The sequence below is a fragment of the Mustela nigripes genome, chromosome 2 (assembly GCF_022355385.1).
Source record: "Mustela nigripes isolate SB6536 chromosome 2, MUSNIG.SB6536, whole genome shotgun sequence".
Classification (NCBI taxonomy): domain Eukaryota; kingdom Metazoa; phylum Chordata; class Mammalia; order Carnivora; family Mustelidae; genus Mustela; species Mustela nigripes.
In genome coordinates this window covers 36,533,372-36,554,958 of record NC_081558.1, presented here as the reverse complement: position 1 = coordinate 36,554,958, position 21,587 = coordinate 36,533,372, and the positions used below count along the sequence as shown (strand labels likewise).

At 43.3% G+C, this 21,587-nt stretch overlaps 1 protein-coding gene across 2 annotated transcripts in view; it reads left to right on the top strand.

Moving 5' to 3' along the window:
* Positions 1 to 21,587, top strand: part of EOGT (EGF domain specific O-linked N-acetylglucosamine transferase) — a 34,420-nt gene that overhangs the window by 2,941 nt on the left and 9,892 nt on the right. For both annotated transcript variants that reach the window (XM_059390129.1, XM_059390130.1), the window contains 11 exons: positions 913 to 1,133; positions 2,233 to 2,333; positions 2,986 to 3,094; positions 5,880 to 5,974; positions 6,327 to 6,431; positions 8,359 to 8,465; positions 11,254 to 11,357; positions 17,615 to 17,707; positions 18,053 to 18,124; positions 18,695 to 18,781; positions 19,853 to 19,921. In XM_059390129.1, coding sequence (XP_059246112.1) covers positions 913 to 1,133; positions 2,233 to 2,333; positions 2,986 to 3,094; positions 5,880 to 5,974; positions 6,327 to 6,431; positions 8,359 to 8,465; positions 11,254 to 11,357; positions 17,615 to 17,707; positions 18,053 to 18,124; positions 18,695 to 18,781; positions 19,853 to 19,921 — 1,163 coding nt within the window. The remainder of the gene's footprint in view (positions 1 to 912; positions 1,134 to 2,232; positions 2,334 to 2,985; positions 3,095 to 5,879; positions 5,975 to 6,326; positions 6,432 to 8,358; positions 8,466 to 11,253; positions 11,358 to 17,614; positions 17,708 to 18,052; positions 18,125 to 18,694; positions 18,782 to 19,852; positions 19,922 to 21,587) is intronic.

Sequence of the window (21,587 nt, the reverse complement as noted above, 5' to 3'; positions counted from 1 at the left end):
AATGAACAGAGCCCCCCCCCAACCCCTCAGTGCCCCATGATTATCAGTTTTTATTCAGGAGATACATATCTACCCAGAGCTATTGCATGGTCTTTTCTTTCCTCCCCCTGGCATGATTTTCCTTCTCCTCACCATTCAGGTCTCCGCTCAAATAGTAGTTAACAACCTCTTCCTTTCCCCACCGTCCCACGTGGGTTTAAACATGTACTCAGTAAATGCTCATACAGCATTTAATATGCCAGGTACCTCTAAATATGTTACCAATATTTAAGTCACAATAGCCCTACGACAAAGGTTTGTTATTATTTCCATTTACAGCTAGAAAAGCAGAAGCACAGCGAGGTTAAACAGCTCATGCAGCCAAGATCATACAGCCGAGAAACTGTAGCTAGATTCAAACCCAGGTGGCCTGGCTTCCGAGTTCATGTTCTGAACCACTGTGTTATATTGCCTGTCATATTACCTCCTTTATTTCTGGCATCAGTGATATGCGACTGGGGTCACATCAAGGCCTTTGCCCCATTTTTATAAATAAAGTTTTATTAGAATGCAACCTCCCCCGTTCTTTATGATGGGCTGTGGCTGTTTTCGTGGCAAAGGCACTGTTGAGTAGTTGCCTCTAAGATTGTACGGCCTCCAAAACCAAAAATATTCGCTCTCTCGCCCTTTAGTGAGAAAGTTTGAGAAAGAGTATAAGCTATATCAGAACAAGGGCCTGGTTTTGTTCGCCCCCTGTGTACCTGGCTCTTAACGCAGTGCCTGGAGCAGAACAGGTGCACGATAAATATTTGTGGAACAAAGGAGTGCTGTTCAGTGATGTAGCAAGGTTCCGTGGTCCTTATACTGAGCCCTTGATCCCTTTGACTTTTAAAGGATATGTCTTAACAAAAACCTTTTCAATATGATCTCTAGGTTTGGCGGTTGCTATGTTAAAGCTGCTTGTCCTTGGAATATTGCTTCATGGTGTTTCATTGAGTGGCCAAGATGAGGCTCCTCCCAAGGCTGATGGCATTCCAGGCGAGAGGTTCGACTATGCCAGTATCCGCTTGCCCGAGGAGCACATTCCCTTCTTTTTGCACAATAATAGGCATATTGCCACAGCCTGTAAGAAAGATTCATATTGTCCTTATAAGGTAGGTATTCATTTTTTCTTCTCTTACTTATTTTTAAAAGGATTTTAGCTCTGCTTTATGACCTGAACTTGGAGGTAACGTTCTGTAAGGTGGCTATAAGACTTTGTTTGCATTTCGTCTAGTGCTTTCAAATGCCTAAACTTTGCTTTATATCTCATTTGCAAGATTGAGAGTTAAAATCTGAATCGCAACTAAAATTTTAAATCTCAGTCCCTCATGAAACACACTGTCAGCCAATACTATTTGTATACTCTATAAACAAAGGGAATTAGATTTTATCTGGCCAGGAATGTCTTGTTAAAAGTAACTAGAGAATTTCACACCTCTTTTTTTTCTTCAACTGCCCTTGAGAGGGTCTCTTAGCATTTAATTTTAGTAATAACACCTCCGCCCCTGTCTCCACATAATTATGGCAGTTACTCTGGCCTTCCTTCTGTTTTAGAGTTGTTGGGAAAGCCTCCAATTGGAGCCCATTAAGACGTCTCACGAGGTCTCAGAGATCAAAGCTGGGCCTTGTGAGAAACTTCCTTTCCCATGGTGCTGGTTCAGGAAGCATATGGGGAAGGAGACCCAGGAGTCAGACCAGTGTTGCTCCTGGGTCTCGCAGAAGAGCAGTGTCGGTCAACAGCCACGGCTGTGTCCAAGTCTTGTGGCATTTCTGCCGCTCATGATTGATGAGTAAATTTGCTGATCCATTTAATTTCATGGTGATTATTTGATCATAGAAATTTCATTTTATGCGACCCTTTAGGGACTGATTTTAGGATCACTTTGCTCCCTGAGAAAGGCAGTTTCATTAAGCTCCTTCAGGAAATTCCAATTCAAGTGTTCTTTGGTAGTATAGGGGAAGCCCATGCTTTTCGCTGGGGCCCAGACGCGGTGTGGGGGAGTGATGATTAAGGATTGTTGTGGTTGAGAACTTGGAGACTCTTATACTTAGGATTTATTCTAATTCCTTTTATCTCTTGAATATGTATTATAAGATGTGAGAATGAAAGTTCTGTGAAGATTTTGTTTTCTTCATGGAAAAACCTGAAGAGTTCTTTCTAAATGTCAGAAGAAGAGAGACCAGTCTAAATGTACACATTTTGTGTTCTAGAAACACTTAGAAAATCTAAAATACTGCTGGGGTTATGAGAAATCCTGCAGACCAGAGTTCAGGTTTGGCTACCCTATCTGCACCTATGTCGACATGGGATGGTAAGCTTCTAGATGGACTCCTCTCCTCTTTAAATCATCTTTCTTTGTCCTGTCTGCCGATGCTCCACCTCCCAGCTGGACTCTTTGGTTTTAGATATTCATTCCTTTAGATATTAATTTGCTTACACAGTCATGAGTTCAAGTTGACTTGCCTCCCCACCCTCCTGCCACCCCGCACAGGAATATCTGTTATTTCCTCTGCCAGAGAGAGAAAACAATGTGGATCACCAGAAAGTATTTTCCCCCACAAAATACAAAAAACATAACTCGGTGGTTTCCTCTTGATTCTGGAAGGGAGTGTGAAATACAATTAATATTTCCAATACCTGCAATGTTAGCATAGTAGAGAAAATACAGTAACTAGTAGCTCATTTTCTCTCCTTTTCTTCAGTGCCATATGACCATAACATCATACACTTCTGTTGTGTATTTTTAGCATAAGAAAGTAAGTCTATGAATAACTTATTTTGGTATTTTCTTGTAGCAAGGGAGTTATAGGAAGATTATGATGGTTAAAAAACTTAATGACAGACTTCTGGTAATTTAACCTTTAAAAAGGAAACTCAAGGCTCAGAAAAGGTAAAAAGAGAAAAATCATGGAATCTTTTTTTATTTTTTTTTTTCTCCATGGAATCTTTTTGACTGCAAATAGGACAGATACCCTTGAATCTGCCCAGGACATATTCTGGAAACAGGCTGACTTTGGATATGCAGGAGAACGGCTAGAGGAACTGCTTGTGCTCTGCCAGCCTAAGGAAACGGTGGGTGTTTCCTTTCAAATACTCCGAGTGTTTAGATTATCGTGGAAAAACAAGATAGATGGCTCCGGGAGAAGGAGCTTTACTCAGGTGTTCGTTGGCTTTGACTTTTATTTAACTTTCTAAAATAAGTCCTTCTGTTTCATTTGGAAACCGGCTCATCATTTTCACACATATAATCAAGATAATCCTACTATGGGGCTGTTGAAATATGACTAGGTTTAGAATTCCACCCCTCCCCCACATTATGCTAAAGAAGAGAAATTGATAAGCTGCATCTTTCCAAATTCCCTCACAAAGAGTTCAGGACAAATGATACATCACCGACCCAACCCCCCCCACCCGCCGCACCTGTGGACCCCAGACCACTTTGTGTTCACTTAAGGACTTTACAGTTTGCAAAAAGCTTTCCTCCAGCTAGGTAGCTTGATTTCTACAAGCCCTGCAGCAGATGGACAGGGTAGGTAGTACTGATAGCACTTGACCACAGAGGAAAACAGGCTCCTCAGAAGCATGAAGTGACTTTTCCAGGACCACACAGCTACTCGGTGGACTTGTCCATGTAGAATTGGGATACGGATCTTTTTCTGTGGCCTTCCAACCATAATGCATTGTGCACAGTGTGTAAGCCAAGCCCATTGCCAAGAGCCAGTTTTGGGCAGTCAGGAGAAGAGCAGGTTCCATCTACACTGTAGTGTTCAAAACCTGATTCTTAGAGCACCCAGCCTTTCTGTGTTTCAGTGTCTTTCCCCTTCAAGCCATGCCCTTGTCATAGCTTGTGGCTGGGAAGATCTGAGCTTATAAAAATGCTCATTCTGCTTGTAGAAATGCTCAATGTGGGACCTGGGTCCCAGTTTTTAAAGGTCCCTAGGATTGTAAGCACTTATTGTTAAGGCATCTTATCAGTCGGTGTTCTTGAATCCTGGTCTAGTCTCTGACGTCTTGGGGGGGCCTCTTATCTCCAGGCAATCGAGCAAATGAAAAACAAATTTTTTTCTTAATTCACTTTGATTAAGAAACTGAATATATGGGATGCCTGGGTGGCTCAGTTGGTTAAGCAGCTGCCTTTGGCTCAGGTCATGATCCTGGTGTCCTGGGATCGAGTCCCGTGTCGGGCTCCATGCTCAGGGGGGAGCCTGCTTCTTCCTCTGTCTGCCACTCTGTCTGCCTGTGCTCTCTCGCTCTCTCTCTCTCTCTGACAAATAAATAAAAATAAATTAAAAAATAAAAAAAGGAACTGAATATATGCTCTATAGTGCTTTTTTAAAAGTATTTTAATTTTATTTTTATGAGAGACAGAGCGAGAGAAAATGAGCTGGCGGGAGGGGTAGAGAGAGAAGCCGGCTCTCTGATGAGCAGGGAGCCCAATGCAGGACTTGATCCCAAGACCTCGGGATCATGACGTGAGTCAAAGGCAGCCGCTTGACCGACTGAGCCACCCAGGCGCCCACTCTATATAGTGCTTTTGGAGCTATCACATAATAGAACTTGAAGCAATTATAGGGAGCTATATGAACCCTGAAGGAGGGAGGTGTGGCTTTAGGCCGTACTGCTCCTGGGTGCCCTTACATACGTTTTTTTGTGTGTGTTGCATAGTCTGGCTGGAGTCCACCTGTTGATGTAGAAGGGGCAAGGGGAGAGCCACAGCCCCACCCTGCATACTTTGTCCAAGGCAGTATTTAGAATCTTTCCTGGCCAAGATCTACCTTCATAGATTTTGTGCAGTCAGAGCCTGATCCCTTACCAAGGACCGATTCCAAAACCCCATGCGGGTAAAGGTGAAGATCTTGTGTTCATTGGGAATTATGGGAAAACAATAAAATGGCATTTAAATCTATAAATAAAAGCCACAGCGGATAAAAGTTTTTGAAACTGTCCCTATTTTGGCACAAAGCACACTGGAAAAAAGAGAAGCAGGCTCTGGTAGTTGACTCAAGCTCTTTTATTTCAGTGATTTAAAAAACATCGCCCTCTTACTGCAGTGGAGACTGGGACTCCCAGAAGCTTTATGGTTTAGAGACAGCATGTCTTATTAAAATCGGCAAAGTGCCCTTCCAGTCTGTTTTAATGTCTCTTAACGTGTGCATTCTTCTTTGTTTCATTTGGCTTGGCTTTGAAAAATGCTTTTTCCGCTATGGGGTTAGTGATGGCTCTGAGTGCTTTTTTTTTTTCTTTCTTTTTAAAGAAGACTGAACTGAACCACACAAAAAGACTTAAAGTTTGAGATGATATAAATAGAACACTTGCAGGTTCTTTGTAGTAACCTAAAAGTGTGCATACACACTGGCAAAACTAGGCTTGACCAGAGTTTGCTGGAGAGAGGAAAAACCCATCCACACAAGCAGACTTTCAGAAGCTATTCTCCTGATGAATCACTGAACTCTACCTCCAAAAGTAATAATACAGTCTATGTTAACTAATTGGATTTAAATAAAAATTTTAAACTTTTTTTTTTTTAATTTGACAGAGAGAGAGGTCACAAGTAGGCAGACAAACAGACAGAGAGGAGGAAGCAGGCTCCCTACTGAGCAGAGAGCCCGATGTGGGACTCAATCCCAGGACCCTGAGATCATAATCCGAGCCAAAGGCAGAGGCTTAACCCACTGAGCCACCCAGGTGCCCCTAAATAAAAATTAAAAAAAAAAAAAAAAAAAGAAGAAGCTGTTCTCATATTGTGTGATTCAACCTGAAGGTGGACATACTGTGAACTTGCCTGGCAAGTCTGAGAATGTCCTTGAAATGTTAGTATCCAGAGTTATTTCTTTCTTTTTGTTCCACCTCAATTCAGCATGACTCAAGTCTGGTGTGTTCCCGTTACCTTCAGTACTGCAGAGCAGCCAATCTCTATCTTGATTTAAGAAACATCAAGAGAAACCATGACAGGTATGGAAGTGGTTGATGTTTAAACCTAACAGAAATTCTGAAATATTTCCAGGTCCAAGGATAGACCTTGGATTTGCTTCATAATAAAATGGCGATGAGGTTGGAGAATGGGTAGAGGGTGCAAGATGTAGTCAGACCACAAGTGGATCATTGCAAAGCTGGATAATGGGTCCCTCGGGTTTCTGTACCATTCTGCTCCTTTTGTGTATGTTTGAAACATTCCCTTATAATCGAGTTAAATTCTTCCAACACACTGATTTTGGAAATCGGTAAGCCACCTTAGTTAACAGCCCATGTGCTTACGTAGTGATAAAATTTCTCAAACTCAGCTTAATATTTGGTCACCCACCAGATTTAAGGAAGATTTTCTCCAGAGTGGTGAAATCGGAGGACACTGTGCACTGGACACGCGAATGTTGACGTCTCAAGGTCAGCGCAAAAGCCCTCTGCAGTCTTGGTGAGATTATTATTTTTTTAAAACATGCTTCTAAAATATTTGCGTTTGTTTTTGGCACATTGGAAGGGATTTTGTTTTTTCTTTTCTTTTTTTTTTTTTTTTTAAAGACTTTATTTATTTGACAGAGAGATACAGAGAGAGCACAAGTAGGCAGAGCTGCAGGCAGAGGGGAGGGAGGGGCAGGCTCTCTGTTGAGCGGGGAGCCTGATGTGGTAGTCCATCCCGGGATGCTGGGATCATGACCTGAGCCAAAGGCAGCCGCCCAACCGACCGAGCCACCCAGGCACCCCAGAAAGGGATTTTGGAATGGAAAATTTTACTTATTTATGGAGAATTTGACATGAGCTTCAAGGAAGTGGTAGCTACAGAGTGACTCTATAAGTTGTATTTGAATTAAATGTGTATTTTAAAATAGGAGGAAGTGGGGTGCCTGGGTGGCTCAGTGGGTTAAACCCTCTGCCTTTGGCTTGGGTCAGATCTCAGGGTCCGGGGATCGAGCCCTGCATCGGGCTCTCTGCTCAGCATGGAGCCTGCTTCCCCCTCTCTCTCTGCCTGCCTCTCTGCCTACTTGTGATCTCTTGTCTGTCAAATAAATAAATAAAATCTTTTTTTTAAAAAAAAAGGAGGAAGTATGATCTAGGAATAACTGATTGCTAATGAAAGAAAAAAAATCAGTTCAAAAATGAATTTTTATTAACTCCTTGTAATTGTACATGTGTTTTAGGAACACTTTTTTAAAAGAAATACACATTAGGGGCCCCCTGGGTGGCTCAGTTAGATAAGCTTCTGCCTTCGGCTCAGGTCATAATCTCAGGGTCCCGGGATGAACCCTGCATTGGGCTCCACGAGCACCCCAGGCTCCTCTTCATAGTTGTAAACCCTACCCTGAGTTTCAACACCTCTGATCAACTTTTTTTTTTTTAAGATTTTATTTATTTATTTGACAGAGACAGAGATCACAAGCAGCCAGAGAGGCAGGCAGAGGGTGGTGGGGGAAGCAGGCTCCCTGCCTAGCAGAGAGCCCGATGCGGGGCTCGATCCCAGGACCCTGAGATCATGACCTGAGCTGAAAGCAGAGGCTTAACCTACCGAGCCACCCAGGTGCCCCTCTGATCAGCTTTTTGAACTGTATATAAATTGGGGGATACATTTCGACTTAAAACATTTTTAATAATAAGCTAGTTCTGTGGTCCGATTTGTTATTTTTAGGAATTAAGAAATTAGGGTACTTAAAAAAAGCTTTTTATTTTAAAAAGTTTTGGGCTTATAGAAATCTAAAAATAATACAAGGAGTTCCCCTTGAACCCTTCCCTCAGCTTCCTCTAATGATGACATCTTACGTAACCTTAGCACAATGGTCAAAACCAGGAAATTGACACTGGTACAGTATTATTAACTAAACACATTTAAATTTCACCAGTGTTTATGTGCACCCTTTTAAAATTTTTATCTTGGATACATAGTTGTATGAAACTTATTTCACATATCCACAGGCATGCAGGAACTACCACAATCAGGATACAGAACTGTTCTGTCATCCCAAAGATGTCCTGCTGTCCCCCTTTATTCAAAGCTGAGCACTCACTTCTAACCTGTGTGTCAGGTTTCCCATAGGTGATTCTCCAATAGCCAGAAATCTTACAATTCCACTCATTTCTGACACCATCTACCCAGAGACAGCATCAGATACCGCAGGTATGTCCGAGGTGCCCTAAAATCATTTTTGTTCTTCATCTCAGCTAAGGAGCTAAAGCTAAAATTTGATGTCAAGTTATAGAAATGTTAGTATGTTGGAGAAGTTCCACATGTCTTCATAAGAGCATATTCTAGTAAGAAAATCCCGGTAATGAACAGATCCTCAGTTACAGTGTTGCAGTCGCAAGTTCAGGAGGAGCCCCTTGAAACCGTCTTCTATTCATCATTCCAGGTTTGCTGAGCTACAAAGCTATACTCAGCTCAACTTCAGACCTCTAGAAGATGCTAAATGTGATGTTGTTATTGAAAAACCAACCTATTTCATGAAACTGGACGCAGGTGGGAAGTTAAATTTGTCCCTTACTTAGTTATTGGTGAATGAGGCTTTGTTCCTTTTTTGATATGTGCACATAGTAATTTCCTGTGACTTTCTGGGAGGCTGCGGGACATGAAATAGTGGGTTTGGATTTTGCTTTCTTCTCTGAAGAAGTGAGCTCTTTTGAACTTCCCATGATTTGATACCTTTGGTATTTTAGAGGGAACCTTCAAATTTATATCAAATGATTCGGAATCAAAAGAGAGAAAAAGCTATATATACACGGGCACCTTCTGTAATGAAATTGACACCACCCGGTTTCTCTAATCACTTGATTTGCATTGTGCTGAGTTAGAAAAAAATTAAGAGTAAAAACCACGTGTGTACCATGGGTGGAAAAGGAATGCCCATTGAGCTCTTCTGGCAACTTCCTGACATGGTTTCCATGACTGAAATGCCTCTGCAAGCTGGCATGGCAGTATATTCTTGGGGGTGGGGGCTTAAATTTAGAATTATTTTCCCATTTACACTTAGAGCTTGTGACTTTCAGCTCGCCAGCACGGCTTACCCTTGGGGAGACAGTTACCCTGGAGAGGAATACCGTGGGCCCCGCGGCCTTGCTTGTCTCCTCCCGAGAGATGAGGCTTGCTGTGCCGCGTCCACACGCACCAGACATCGGACTTCCCGGGAAATATGGAGCGCCCTCTGTCATGATTAGTTCAGAACTGCGATAATGTATTGGTGCTATTTTTAATGTGCTCTGCCTCCTGGAGCCCTAATTCTTATATAACAACGTTTGAGGTTCAGAAACCCAGACAAGTGGAGGTTTTTGAAATGAGAGCCAATAAGAATACTGCATGTGAGGTCCTGGCTCATTTCTTGAATATGCAAATTGAAAGGGGCGGAGCACATGCTGTGACCTGCTTTCTGGAGCTGTTACTTGGATGCTGGTATGCAGGCAGAAAAGTGTGTCAAGTGGGAACAATAGGCCAGTGTAGACCCTTGCTGTTCCTCTCCTATATTAGAAACTCTACTTCTTTTTTCTGACTTACACCCTCATCCTGGTTCCCTTTCCGCATGGACTTGCCCACGAGAGAAATGAGCGTTTTATAGAACATGACTTACTTGGGGGCGCAATTCTCGAGCATGCATTTTCTCCCTCCTTGATAAGTCCTTGCACCACCGAGCGCCCGTCTGGTTGAGTTCCCCAGTCCTTGTTCAAGAACCTTCTGGATGATGACACATGAAGGAGCTCATGTGTGCTGGGTGCTTACCCACCAATAAGGACATGTTGTTGCAGAACTCTCTTTTTCTCATTTATCGGAAAATACGCTCTTTGTCAGGTGGTTCTGAATGATGAAAGGAGTCGTCTCCAGATTATTCCTCCAAGATACCAATCTACAAAGGATTCTTTTCTTTTTTCTCTTTCTGTTCCCTTGAGATGTAATTGACCTGCAGCCCTGTCTACCTTGAGGGTATACAGCAGAATGACCTCACGGACTGAAAATGAAGATCTTTTACTCTTGTTTTTGGGCACACAACACTATTTTCCCTGTGGGAGGGAAGTCACAATATGCCGTGATTTCTGCTTTTGAGAGTCACCGTTTTTCATCCAGCCAATATTTTCTGACCTTTTAAAGTGCGCGTGTGACATGTCAGTTCTTGGAATTTCAGGCTGTGTAGTTTGGGGTATTGCCAGGTTGGACACTGGCTCCTGCAAACCTCAGTCAAAAGAACGCATGTTCGGTTTCTTTGGAATGACGGGCTTACCAGCTTAGAAATAGCTGCACCCACACTCTCCTTCCCCCTGTTGGACCCAGGAGCATCTGGGTCATCTTTAGTCTTCACTGTGGTTTCACTGTGTGGCATGTGTGGGGCTGGGTGCCTTGAGGCATAAAATCTTTGGGTGTCTCCTAACAAAGTTGCTGCCCAAGTATAAAGATTTCCTGTTTCTCCTAGAGAAAGGGACGTTACCAGCTCATGAATGAATGAATGGCTCAGCTGGGTTCAGCTCAGTTCTTCTGACTCCAAAGTTTATCCTCTTTCAATGAGAACATGAGACACCGAGCCCTTTTAAATGATAGTTAATATTTTCCCAAGAAGCAACGCTATAAATCACGATGAAAAGGGGAAAAAAATGACAGAAATGAAAACTACCAGAATGTTAATAGTGCCATCATTGTTGATATCTCTGTGATAAATAGATATTGCTTAATTGATTTTTTTTTTAAAAGATTTTATTTATTTATTTGACAGACAGAGATCACAAGTAGGCAGAGAGGCAGGCAGAGAGAGAGGAGGAAGCAGGCTCCCTGCCCAGCAGAGAACCTGATGCGGGGCTCAATCCCAGGATGCTGGGATCATGACCTGAGCTGAAGGCAGAGGCTTTAACCCACTGAGCCAGCCAGGTGCCCCTGCTTAATCGATTTTTTAAAGTGATCATAAAAAATAAACTTAGTCTTCTTGGCCTTATAGTTCTACCCCATTTTGAGCTAAATAGACTTCTATTACTTTTTTTTTGGAATTTACTGATCATTTGTTCTTTAGTGTATATGGGAAAATGCATTCCTGATTTCTAAATAGCCAATTCTAAGGTGAATTTTTGAACCCAATCATCTGTTAATTGAGGATTATCCAAGTACAGATCCTTCTGTAGAAATAAGAGAAATAAGAGAAAACTCTTAATTTTCTCCTCCCAATTATTTTCAGCTAAAAGTCTATCACACCATAAATAGGTGGGGTAGAATAAAAATTGTTGAATCCTTTGCTCTCTGGGGTTAATCAACATAGATTTCTTTTTTCCGATACTAGGTGTGAACATGTATCACCACTTCTGTGACTTTATCAATCTTTATATCACTCAGCACATCAATAATTCATTCAGCACAGACGTATACATCGTGATGTGGGACACAGTAAGTAAGAATGTCTTCTCTGCTTCAGCTTTGTCTTTGCCTGGCTTTTTGTCTTTTGCCTGGTGGATGTGTGGCTCTGATGTGGGGAAATGGGATTTTCTAAGACAAACAGATTGAAATATACACACCTGTAGACACATGCAGATGGGTGTGAATGTGTCTCTGCACGAACGTATCCACGAATGTATAGGCAGATAGCTTTGTGTGCATATACCTTTGTTCTTTGAATTTTTGAATCAGGCGGTGGACGATTTCTGTCCTTTGGGCAGGTGGAGCCCCAGAGATGCGTGCTTGGTGTTGATCTGAGACACACGTGGGAAGACTGTCATTTGCTTAACCTCTCTGACCCCCCCACCTGAACCACGTGGGGAGAGTGTGCCTCTGTTTAGCCGTGTGGCCTCCTGCCATTGCCCTCGGCCCTTGGTTGGCTGTTGCTTCCCTTTGCTACTCGCTCGGTGACGCATTGGGCCGTGTGTGTCATCTCACTACGGAGGCGAGTCTTGGGTGTAAACATAAAGCCTTAGGCATAAACATAAATTCTTAGACATAAAACATGAAACGTATAAATGGCTTTATGTTTACACCTGCTCTTTGCTTTGCTGTTTTTAGCAGTGTTTGTTCCCTTCTTTTTCTTTGCCTGCCTTTTCCATGCTTCTTCCCATATCCTGCTCCACCTGCCAGGGTAACCCCCAAAGTGGTCACAGTCTGTCCAACTGTGAAATGGGATGATTCTAGTATCTAGCTAGTGTCCTTTTGAGGCTGAACTGTAGAGTGTGCAGCTAGTCTCAGTGCCTGGCATAGAGCACATGTGCTCTGCACGTTGACCGTGACAATGACAAAGAGAACAAGGGGTTTATGGTGTACATGGCAGGTTGCCTAAACTGGGAAGTTGGGACAGCCACCAAGTGATCATCGGAAGTTGACCTAGACATTCCAGCTCACAAGATGCTCATAGCACCTCCTCTTGGCATGAACGTTCCCGCAGGGGACCACAGCTTGCTGGCAGGACGGTTGCAGACATTTCTTCCAGGGAGAGTCCTTCTAGAAGCCTGAACAGCACAGCTCAGGGGTGAGGGGCTGGGATCCAGGTACCGATCGATACCTCACATCCCACGGGGGCCACTATCTCCAGCACAAGCTGCCCTGATAGAGCCCCCAGGATCCCCACAAGAGACGGCCAGTTCCAAGAGTCACTGTAGCCTTTCCCAGTCCATATGGAACATACCTGTCGAGGCTGTTTTTAAATCACACGCAGGGTTACCAAAAACACACTTGACACATGCCGTCTTCCTTTCCCGAGAGCAGAGCCAGCCAGGTCACTGAAGGTCACGTTCTCCTGCAGAAGGGGAAATGGTTTCATGAATGCCCTTTTTTCACTGATACAAGGCTCATAGTAAAGCTACGTAGAAAGGTTTTCTTTATCCCTGCTCCATAGACCTGAAGTCCGATGAGAACTGGTCTATAATTCTTGGCATGTAGACTCTCTCTTTTTAGTTTCTTCTTTGCAAGGATGTCCATTACCTTCTCGTGTGCCTGCTTAGTGACTGGCACAGTTTCTGTTCTTGAACATGTTTCTGTGAGCAAAGGGCACAACGGTCACTTTCTCCTCTTCTGTCTGTGCAAGTGCTTCTAGGCCACGGTCACTAGCTCTCAGAAGCCCTGCATGATTAACTCAGGGTTGTTGTGTTTTAAAAAAAAAAAAATTACACTCCATGGTATCTCATTTAATACTTACAACTCTCTGTGAAGCAGGATTTTTATTAGCTTATTTTGATGAGGAAGCTGAGATTCTGAGCCTCAGGCCATTGTTGTAAAAGCACAGCCGTGAGGGGTGAAGTCAGGGCCCCTCGTCAGTCAGTGAGACGCCAGTCCTGTGCCCTGGAACCATAGTGCTCTGTCTCCTCCCTTCCTGGTTCCATTCAGATCCTATCAAGCTGATGGAAAGTTTTCTAGACACTTTCCCAGAAGCTTCCTTATACCTTGTGGCATGTTTTTCCATGCCTTCCTCAAGTGGACTAAGTTAAACTGAGTTAAAGTAAGTTAAACTAAGTTAAACTCCCCTTCTCTGCACCCACTGGGAGGGCATAGGTAGAAAGCCTGGCCACCATAGATAGAAGTCCCAGGTTACTCCGTTAACTGGACACGTGGCGTGAGGGCATCATGGCCACGATAGGCAGGCCCAGGCAGGATGGATTTAGCTAAGCGGATTGGCCCCCCTGCTGTGACCGATCTCCTTTGGTTTGGTGTGCCTACACTTTCAACCCCATACTTCCATCAGAGAGGTCTTTTTTTCCCCCCAGAAAGAGAGAGAGAGAGAAACAGACAGCACAAGCAGGGGAACAGCAGGCAGAAGGAGGGGCTCCTGCTCTGCAGGGAGCCCCATTCAGGGACCCTGGGATCATGCCCTGAGCCGAAGGCAGAAGCTTAACTGACTAAGCCCCCCAGGCATCCTTGGTCAGAGCGGTCTTCACTAGTTGCTCAGTCAGGTTCTTGGGACAAATGATTCTGCCAGGTTACTCCAGACTCGAGGCCCACCGGACACTGTAGGTTGGATGATGACAGTGTTAGAGTGTTGTGTGGCTGCTCATTTTTCTCTTCTGCTGATAAGGCCTTGGAGGAAGCCACAGGGTAGCCTTCAGGAAGGCAGGGACACACACCTCCCACAGTGAGTGGCGGAGCCTCCCAGGCGGGGCAGAGCAGCTGAGAGAAGAGGGGCCACTGGCTGTGGCCTGCTGTTCGCGTCTTAGTGACTTTTTACAAAGTGTCCCTGGAGGACGCCTTCCCTGTCATCCTCTCCAGTCCTCAGGCACACGGCTTCCTTGCTGAGATGGGCAAGGCCACAGCCTGCAGAGATGCACAGAGGGACCCTCCGCAGATGTGTTTCTGGCCACAGCAGGGCTGATCTTAAGAAGCGCCATGAATAAAAGGGGACTTCCTGCAGACTTCCCACATTTTCTTGTGCTGAGTAGTTGCATAGCTTATGATTACTTTTAATTATGCAAATAATACCTGTTTATAATGAGTTCACACAAAACAGAGGTATGTAAAGTTAAGAAAAGTCTATCGGGGAACCTGGCTGGCTCAGTCGGTGAAGCATCTGCCTTTAGCTCAGGTCATGATCCCAGGGTCCTGCGATCAAGTCCTGAGTCAGGCACCCTGCTTGTTGGGGAGCTAGCTTCTCCCTCTCCCTCTGCCTCTTGCCCCCATGTTTTCTCTCACTCAAATAAATCAATAAAATATTTTTTTTTAAAGATTTTATTGATTTATTTGACAGAGAGAGAGAGAAAGATCACAAGTAGGCAGAGAGGCAGGCAGAGAGAGGGAGGGGGGAAGCTGGCTCCCTGCTGAGCAGAGAGCCCGATGTGGGGCTCCATTCCAGGACCTTGAGATCATGACCTGAGCTGAAGGCAGAGACTTAACCCACGGAGTCACCTAGGTGCCCCCACTGTTTTGTTTTGTTTTGTTTTGTTTAAGAAAATTCCCCTGTCAAAAAAAAAAAAAAAAAAAAAAAGAAGAAGAAAATTCCCCTGTCCCTGGAGGGGAGGGAGTTGGAAGTTGGGAAAGTGGATGAAGGGGATCAAGAGGTACAAACTTCCAATTATAAAATAAATAAGTCATGGGGTTGTGCAAAAAAAAAAAGAGTAAAAGTAAAAAGTCTCCTTTCCTTCCTCATCTCCAACTCCATTTCCCTCAAAGGCGACTAACCACAGTTCACATGTATGAATCCTCAACAAGACTTGACTTTAGCAAATATAAGTATATCCTTATCCAAAATTTATATAAGGATTTGCATAAGGATGCAGTAAAATTTGTGTAAAGGTGTGTTTCTATTATACCCTTACAGAAAATATGCTGTCTTGTATTTGCTAATTTCATGTTATATCAGGGACATCTTTCCAAGTGGGTACATTTAGGGTTTTTTTTTTTTTTTTTTTTTAGTGGTTACATGGTAATTAATTCGGTGAATGTTATGGATGTTTGGATATTCGATGTGCGCCTCAGTGGGTGTATGTGCTCCTGGTCCCACAACTATCACATTTTGTTTGTTTCCATTTTTGTGCCATTTTGGAAAATGCAGTAAACATCCTTTCCGTAGACATGTGTCTTTATATCCCCATTCCAGCATTTCTGTAGGACACATTCCTAGAAGTAGAATTTCTAAGTCATAGGTTAGGAGCATGTTTAAGTTGGAGACCTACACAGGAGGAAGTTTTATGCCATTTTTAAGGACATCCCCAATACAGGGCGCCTGGGTGGCTCAGTTGTTAAGTGTCTGTCTTGGGCTCAGGTCGTGATCCTGGGGTCCTGGGATCGAGCCCTGCATTGGGCTCCCTGCTCAGCAGGAAGCCTACTTCTCCCTCTCCCCCTCTCCCTGCTTGTGTTCCCTCTCTGGCTGTGTCTCTCTCTCTGTCAAATGAATAAATAAAATCTTAGAAAAAAAAAAAGTATACCCAAATATTCGTCAACATGAGGCTAGAAGGAAGTTCTTTTCTCCCCTATGGCAGTTAATTTGAAGTTGAGGGATATGCATAAGAAGCTTCTAGAGGTGGTTTTCCTGAATAATACATGATTTCCCTGAAAAGGGATCAGTCAGGATTGCTATATTTTATTAGTAAATTTTCCTTTCAAAGGTACCTTATTTTATCTGAAGTACTTTATCGCAAGAAACTATCTAGAATCACTTCTTTTAATTGCCCTGTATTTATTATTGAGCCAGAATAGGGACATTTCATTTTTGATGGTTTTGAGAAGGGCCTTTATTAGAATGGTGCTGGAGAAACATCGAAGGGGAAAAAAATTTCTTTATCACTACATTGAACAGTTCTCAGTAACTTTGAAATAACTCTAATATGTGCAACATAAAAATTTCAAAACCTGAAACAAAGAAGGCAATAATGATGAAAAGACATGAACATAATGTATAGCCCACTGTAGACCCTGAATGTTGTCTTATAATGCATAGTTCTTACTTCTTTTGGCTGAATTTTTCAATCTAAGTTATACCATTTTTAAATAAATCGATCTCCTTCCTTTTACTGATGGAACACATAATTAATTTCTACTTTTCAAAAATGAAATGCATTCAGTAAATGTACTAGAAAGAACTGCTTCCTGCTATGAGGCAAACCACTATATGGAGATTAAGAGCTTTGAGTCTGGAAGCAAGCAGACTGGATTTAATCTCAGCCCTGCAAACACACAAGCACCACTACCGTTTATGCAAATTACTTAAATTTGTATTTCAGTTTCCTCATCTGTAAAATGGGGATGGTGATATCACCTAGCTCATTAAGTTTGTGGCGTGTTCATTTTAAGTGCTAACGATATAGGAAATATGCAAGATGCTATAATAATAATAATAAGTTATTATTATTATTATCATTACTATTAATGTTTTTTTTTTTTTATTTGAGCAGAGAGCCCGACATGGGACTCGATCCCAGGACCCCGAGATCATGACCTGAGCCGAAGGCAGCGGCTTAACCCACTGAGCCACCCAGGCGCCCCATTACTATTAATGTTAATGGAGTGTTTCCACGTGTTACTCGTTAGTGAATGGGGAGATCATGTCATAGGATAATGTTCATCATATTTTAGTGTTGGGACTTTCAAGGCATTTCCTTTTTTTTAATTTTTATTTTATTTTTTAAAAGATTTTATTTATTTATTTGATAGAGATCACAAGTAGTCAGAGACACAGGCAGAGAGAGAGGGGAGGCAGGCTCCCCCGCTGAGCAGAGAGCCCGATGTGGGGCTCAATCCCAGAACCCTGAGATCACGACCCGAGCCGAAGGCAGAGGCTCATCCCACTGAGCCACCCAGGTGCCCCTCAAAGCATTTTCTTACTGGGAAATTTCTTTTCAAAAGTGTATTCCATTTACCCTGATAATATCTGCTCACTGAAAATATCCCAAGTGTGTACAAGTGGTGGTGTCTGTGTATGTTGTGTGTCTGTGATTTAGATAGAAGATTCACAGGAGAAAAAACCCCACACAGGTTTTATTTAGAGAGATGAGTATATAAAAGGATAGGGTAGAAAAACAAAATGTTTTTAACAGACTCAGATTATAATTGTGGGTGATTATTTCTGATGACATTGCATCACACTCAGTCCTAGGCCTAAGATGAAAATCCATTTTTCTTCCATGAATTTTATGAGCTTGTTTAGGATCAAGCTGATTCAAGTATTTTGTTGCCCTTTGAAAATTCACGTTGTAGACTTTGGTTGCCCTAACCTCTTTTGTTTCCACTTGCAGAGCTCCTATGGATACGGTGACCTGTTCTCTGACACCTGGAAAGCCTTTACAGATTATGATGTTATACATTTGAAAACTTATGATTCCAAAAGGGTAAGGGTATTGGAAATTTTCCTGAAATGTCTGTAAATAACAGTCATTGCAAATGATTTACTCATCAAATAAATATTTAATATGAGCTTCTATTAGCTATTACCATTGATTCCTGACTTTGTAGTTTCTTTTTTTATAACTTTGAATCAGTCTTAATTATTAACCATGTAGCGTTAAAAAAAACTTTTCTAAAATTATGAGTTTCACTTGAGTGGAGTAGCTTGCTATTCAGAATATTTCAGTGCAAAAAAGAGATGAATTAAAATTTATTTTCTGTAATGATAAGTACTGTTTTGATGTGGTACAAATCGTGTTCCCTTTCCTGTACAATCCCTTCATTCTTAGGTATGTTTTAAAGAAGCTGTTTTTTCATTACTCCCCCGGATGCGATACGGGCTATTCTATAATACCCCTTTGGTAAGCATCTCTGTTGTTCAAATTTGTGTTTATACATTTATTCTCGATAGGCTTTTAAGATTTATTTATTTTAGAGAAAGAGAGAAAGCGTACACATGTGTGCCGTGGGAAGGGCAAAGAGAGAGGGAAAAAGAATCCTTAAGCAGACACCCCATTGAACATGGGACTGGATTCAGGGCTTCCCCTAGGACTGTGAGATCATGACCTGACCTGAACGCAAAAGTTGGCCTCTTAACCAGCTGAGTTCTCCAGACATCCCTGTTCTTTTTTTCTTTTTTTGAAAAAGATTTTATTTATTTATTTGACAGAGATCACAAGTAGGCAGAGAGGCAGGCAGAGAGAGAGGGGGAAGCAGGCTCCCGGTTGAGCAGAGAGCCCGATGTGGGGCTCAATCCCAGGATCCTGGGATCATGACCTGAGCTGAAGGCAGAGGCTTAACCCACTGAGCCACCCAGGTGCTGCCCAGACATCCCTATATAGGTTTTAAGATATCACTTATATATAACTTGCAAACATATTCAACGCTAATGCACAATCATTCACTGTGATATGAACACTGTCTCGTGTTAGATTTCTGGCTGTCAGAACACAGGCTTATTCCGGGCATTTTCCCAGCATGTGCTTCACAGACTGAACGTCACACAAGAGGGACCCAAGGTAAGGAGTACTTTACAGGTTCTGACATGAGCCTGACTTTTCACCCCCCAAAAAAAATCAGTGCCACCTTTTCAGAAAAAGAATCTGAAGATTCTGGGATAACAATTTGTCACTTGAAGTGAAAGATGTCACAAACCTGTGACAGATAAGCTAAGGGACAGTAGAAGTATGTGCTTTTCCCTGTCTTTTCCCACTTTATCTTGTTCTCCCCCAGATCCCTACCTAACCCACAAACCCCTGCCAAAAATTCCACCTAGCCTATTAACCCTAAAGATACAAACATGGTTCTCCAAAGGGGCACGTGCACCCGAATGTTTATAGCAGCAATGTCCACAATAGCCAAACTATGGAAAGAACCTAGATGTCCATCAACAGATGAATGGATCAAGAAGATGTGGTATATATACACAATGGAATACTATGCAGCCATCAAAAGAAATGAAATCTTGCCATTTGCAACGATGTGGATGGAACTAGAGCGTATCATGCTTAGCGAAATAAGTTAGAGAAAAACAACTATCATATGATCTCCCTGATATGAGGAAGTGGAGATGCAACATGGGGGGTTTGGGGGGTAGGAAAAGAATCAGTGAAACAAGATGGGATTGGGAGGGAGACAAACCATAAGAGGCTCTTAATGTCATAAAACATACTGAGGGTGGCGGGGGGGTAGGGGGTAGGGAGAAGGGGGTTGGTTGTGGACATTGGGGAAGGTATGTGCTATGGTGAGTGCTGTGAAGTGTGTAAGCCTGGCGATTCACAGCCCTGTACCCCTGGGGTTAATAATACATTATATGTTTATAAAAAAATTTAAAAATTTAAATTAAAAAAAATAATTCCACCCAGCCAGCCAAACAGAAGTGTAATAAACGGGTTTTGTCTTCTGTAGCTAAAGTGGATGCATTTTGGTTTCCTGAGAGAGCTCTGAAGGAATCAGGCTGAAAACATAATCGTCCCCTAAATGTGTCCTCACTGAGTTTCATCTCTGTGAAAATCGCGTTTTACGTTCTAGCATTCACTCATATGTGCAGGCATATACAGTATGACTTTGCCTTTTCCTTTTGATGACAGGACGGAAAAATCCGAGTCACCATCCTTGCACGGAGCACAGAGTACCGGAAAATACTAAACCAAAATGAGGTTAGTTTTTGGTATGCATTTTTAATATCGTCATATTGAATTTAACTTCCTGTGACTGATGTGCTTAATTTTTTTCACATTGCATTAAATGCTTTGATTTGAAATTATTAGCTTTTACAAAGCTTTGATGGCTCTGCCCAGTTCACTTATTGGACTTCTCTCCTGGGAGTCGGCAAACCACCGGTTGCCCAAACTAGATTTGCCTCACCGGAAATGTGCATCTGCCCCAGCTCAGGGGGGACACGGAGGTAGAAATTCAGATTCCTGCCTTTATTGCCACAGATTGCCAAATCGACTAGCAGTGGAAATGCAAGGGTCTCTCTTGAGCGGTGGTTGATGGAGTGTTGTGGCATCCAGGGGCTGAGCTAGAAGAGTCTCCGTTTTTCTCGGGACAGTGAGTCTTAGAAACTATTCATCTCTTAGGTTCTCAAATTCATTTTGATAGCATCGACTTGTACATTATCCTTAAATAAGATCTCCCTGCAAGGACCTGCCTACAACAGCATGGTTGGGAGATGTTCTCACAATAGTGTGGGTGATTGCATAGATCCGTGTTGAGCGCCTGCAATGTCCTGGGCCATATTCTAGGCTCTGGAGCTACAGCAGAGGACCAGACAGGAAACGTCCCTGTCCTCATGGAGCTTACACTGTCAAGGTGGGACAGACAAGAAATAAGTAAACAAGTGCCTAAGTAAGGCGATTTCAGGTAGTGGGCAGTGCTACAGAGGAAGTGAAACAAGGGGATGGGTTGGGGCAGGAGATGCAGGAGGAAGAGGGAAGCAGTCAGGTGAGGTGTTTAAAGACGTGCTGGTGGGAACAGAGCTCAGCTGTGAGCAGCCAACTAAGGAACGAGCCTCCCTGGCAGAAGCAAATGGCCTGTGGTATCCGGAGCTTTTGGTGCTCCAGGAATGGAGAGGTCTCCAGCATGACTGGCACAGTGGGAGAGGTGAGGGGGACCCCACAAAAGGTCAGAGAAGGTCAGGCAGGGTGTGAGGAGGTCCCGTATCTCATCAGCCTCAGAGGCCCCGGTGAGAAGATGGGTGGGTTTTATTCTGGTGGGAGGGAAGCCTTTGGGGAGTTTTCAGCAGGGTGTGGCAGGCGGAATCCACCAACAGAAGTCTCCGTCCTAATCCCTGGAACCCAGGACTAGGTTAGGTTATGTGGCAAAGGGACACTAAGCTTGCAGGTGAAATTAAGGTTGCTCATCAGCTGGCCTGAAAATGGGGAGATTAACCTGGATGATCCAGGAGGGCCCGATGGAATCGCCAAAGGGCCTTAAGCCATCCCCACCAGAGAACTCTGGCCTCTGCCTGGAAAGCTCTTTGCTTGGCTGGATTCTTCTCACTGACCGTATTTCCACTGAGCACCTCCTGGAAAGTGGAAGAGAAAGGCAGAATCCAGGAAGGAAACATGAGGATAGAAACAGGGCCAGAGAGAGGCTGTGTTCCTGGCTTTGAAGATGGGGGAAGGGCCCCGAGGCAAGGAATGCGATGGCTTCTAGAAGCTGGAAAAGGATTCTCCCCTCAAGCCCCCTGAAGGAGCACAGCCTGTGGACAGCTGTCTGTCTTGCCGTTGGGACTGCTGACCTGCAGAGCAGTGAGAGGGTCCATTGGGTTCTTCTGAGCTTGGACTCTGTGGTAATTTGTTCCAGCAGCTCGCTGAAAAT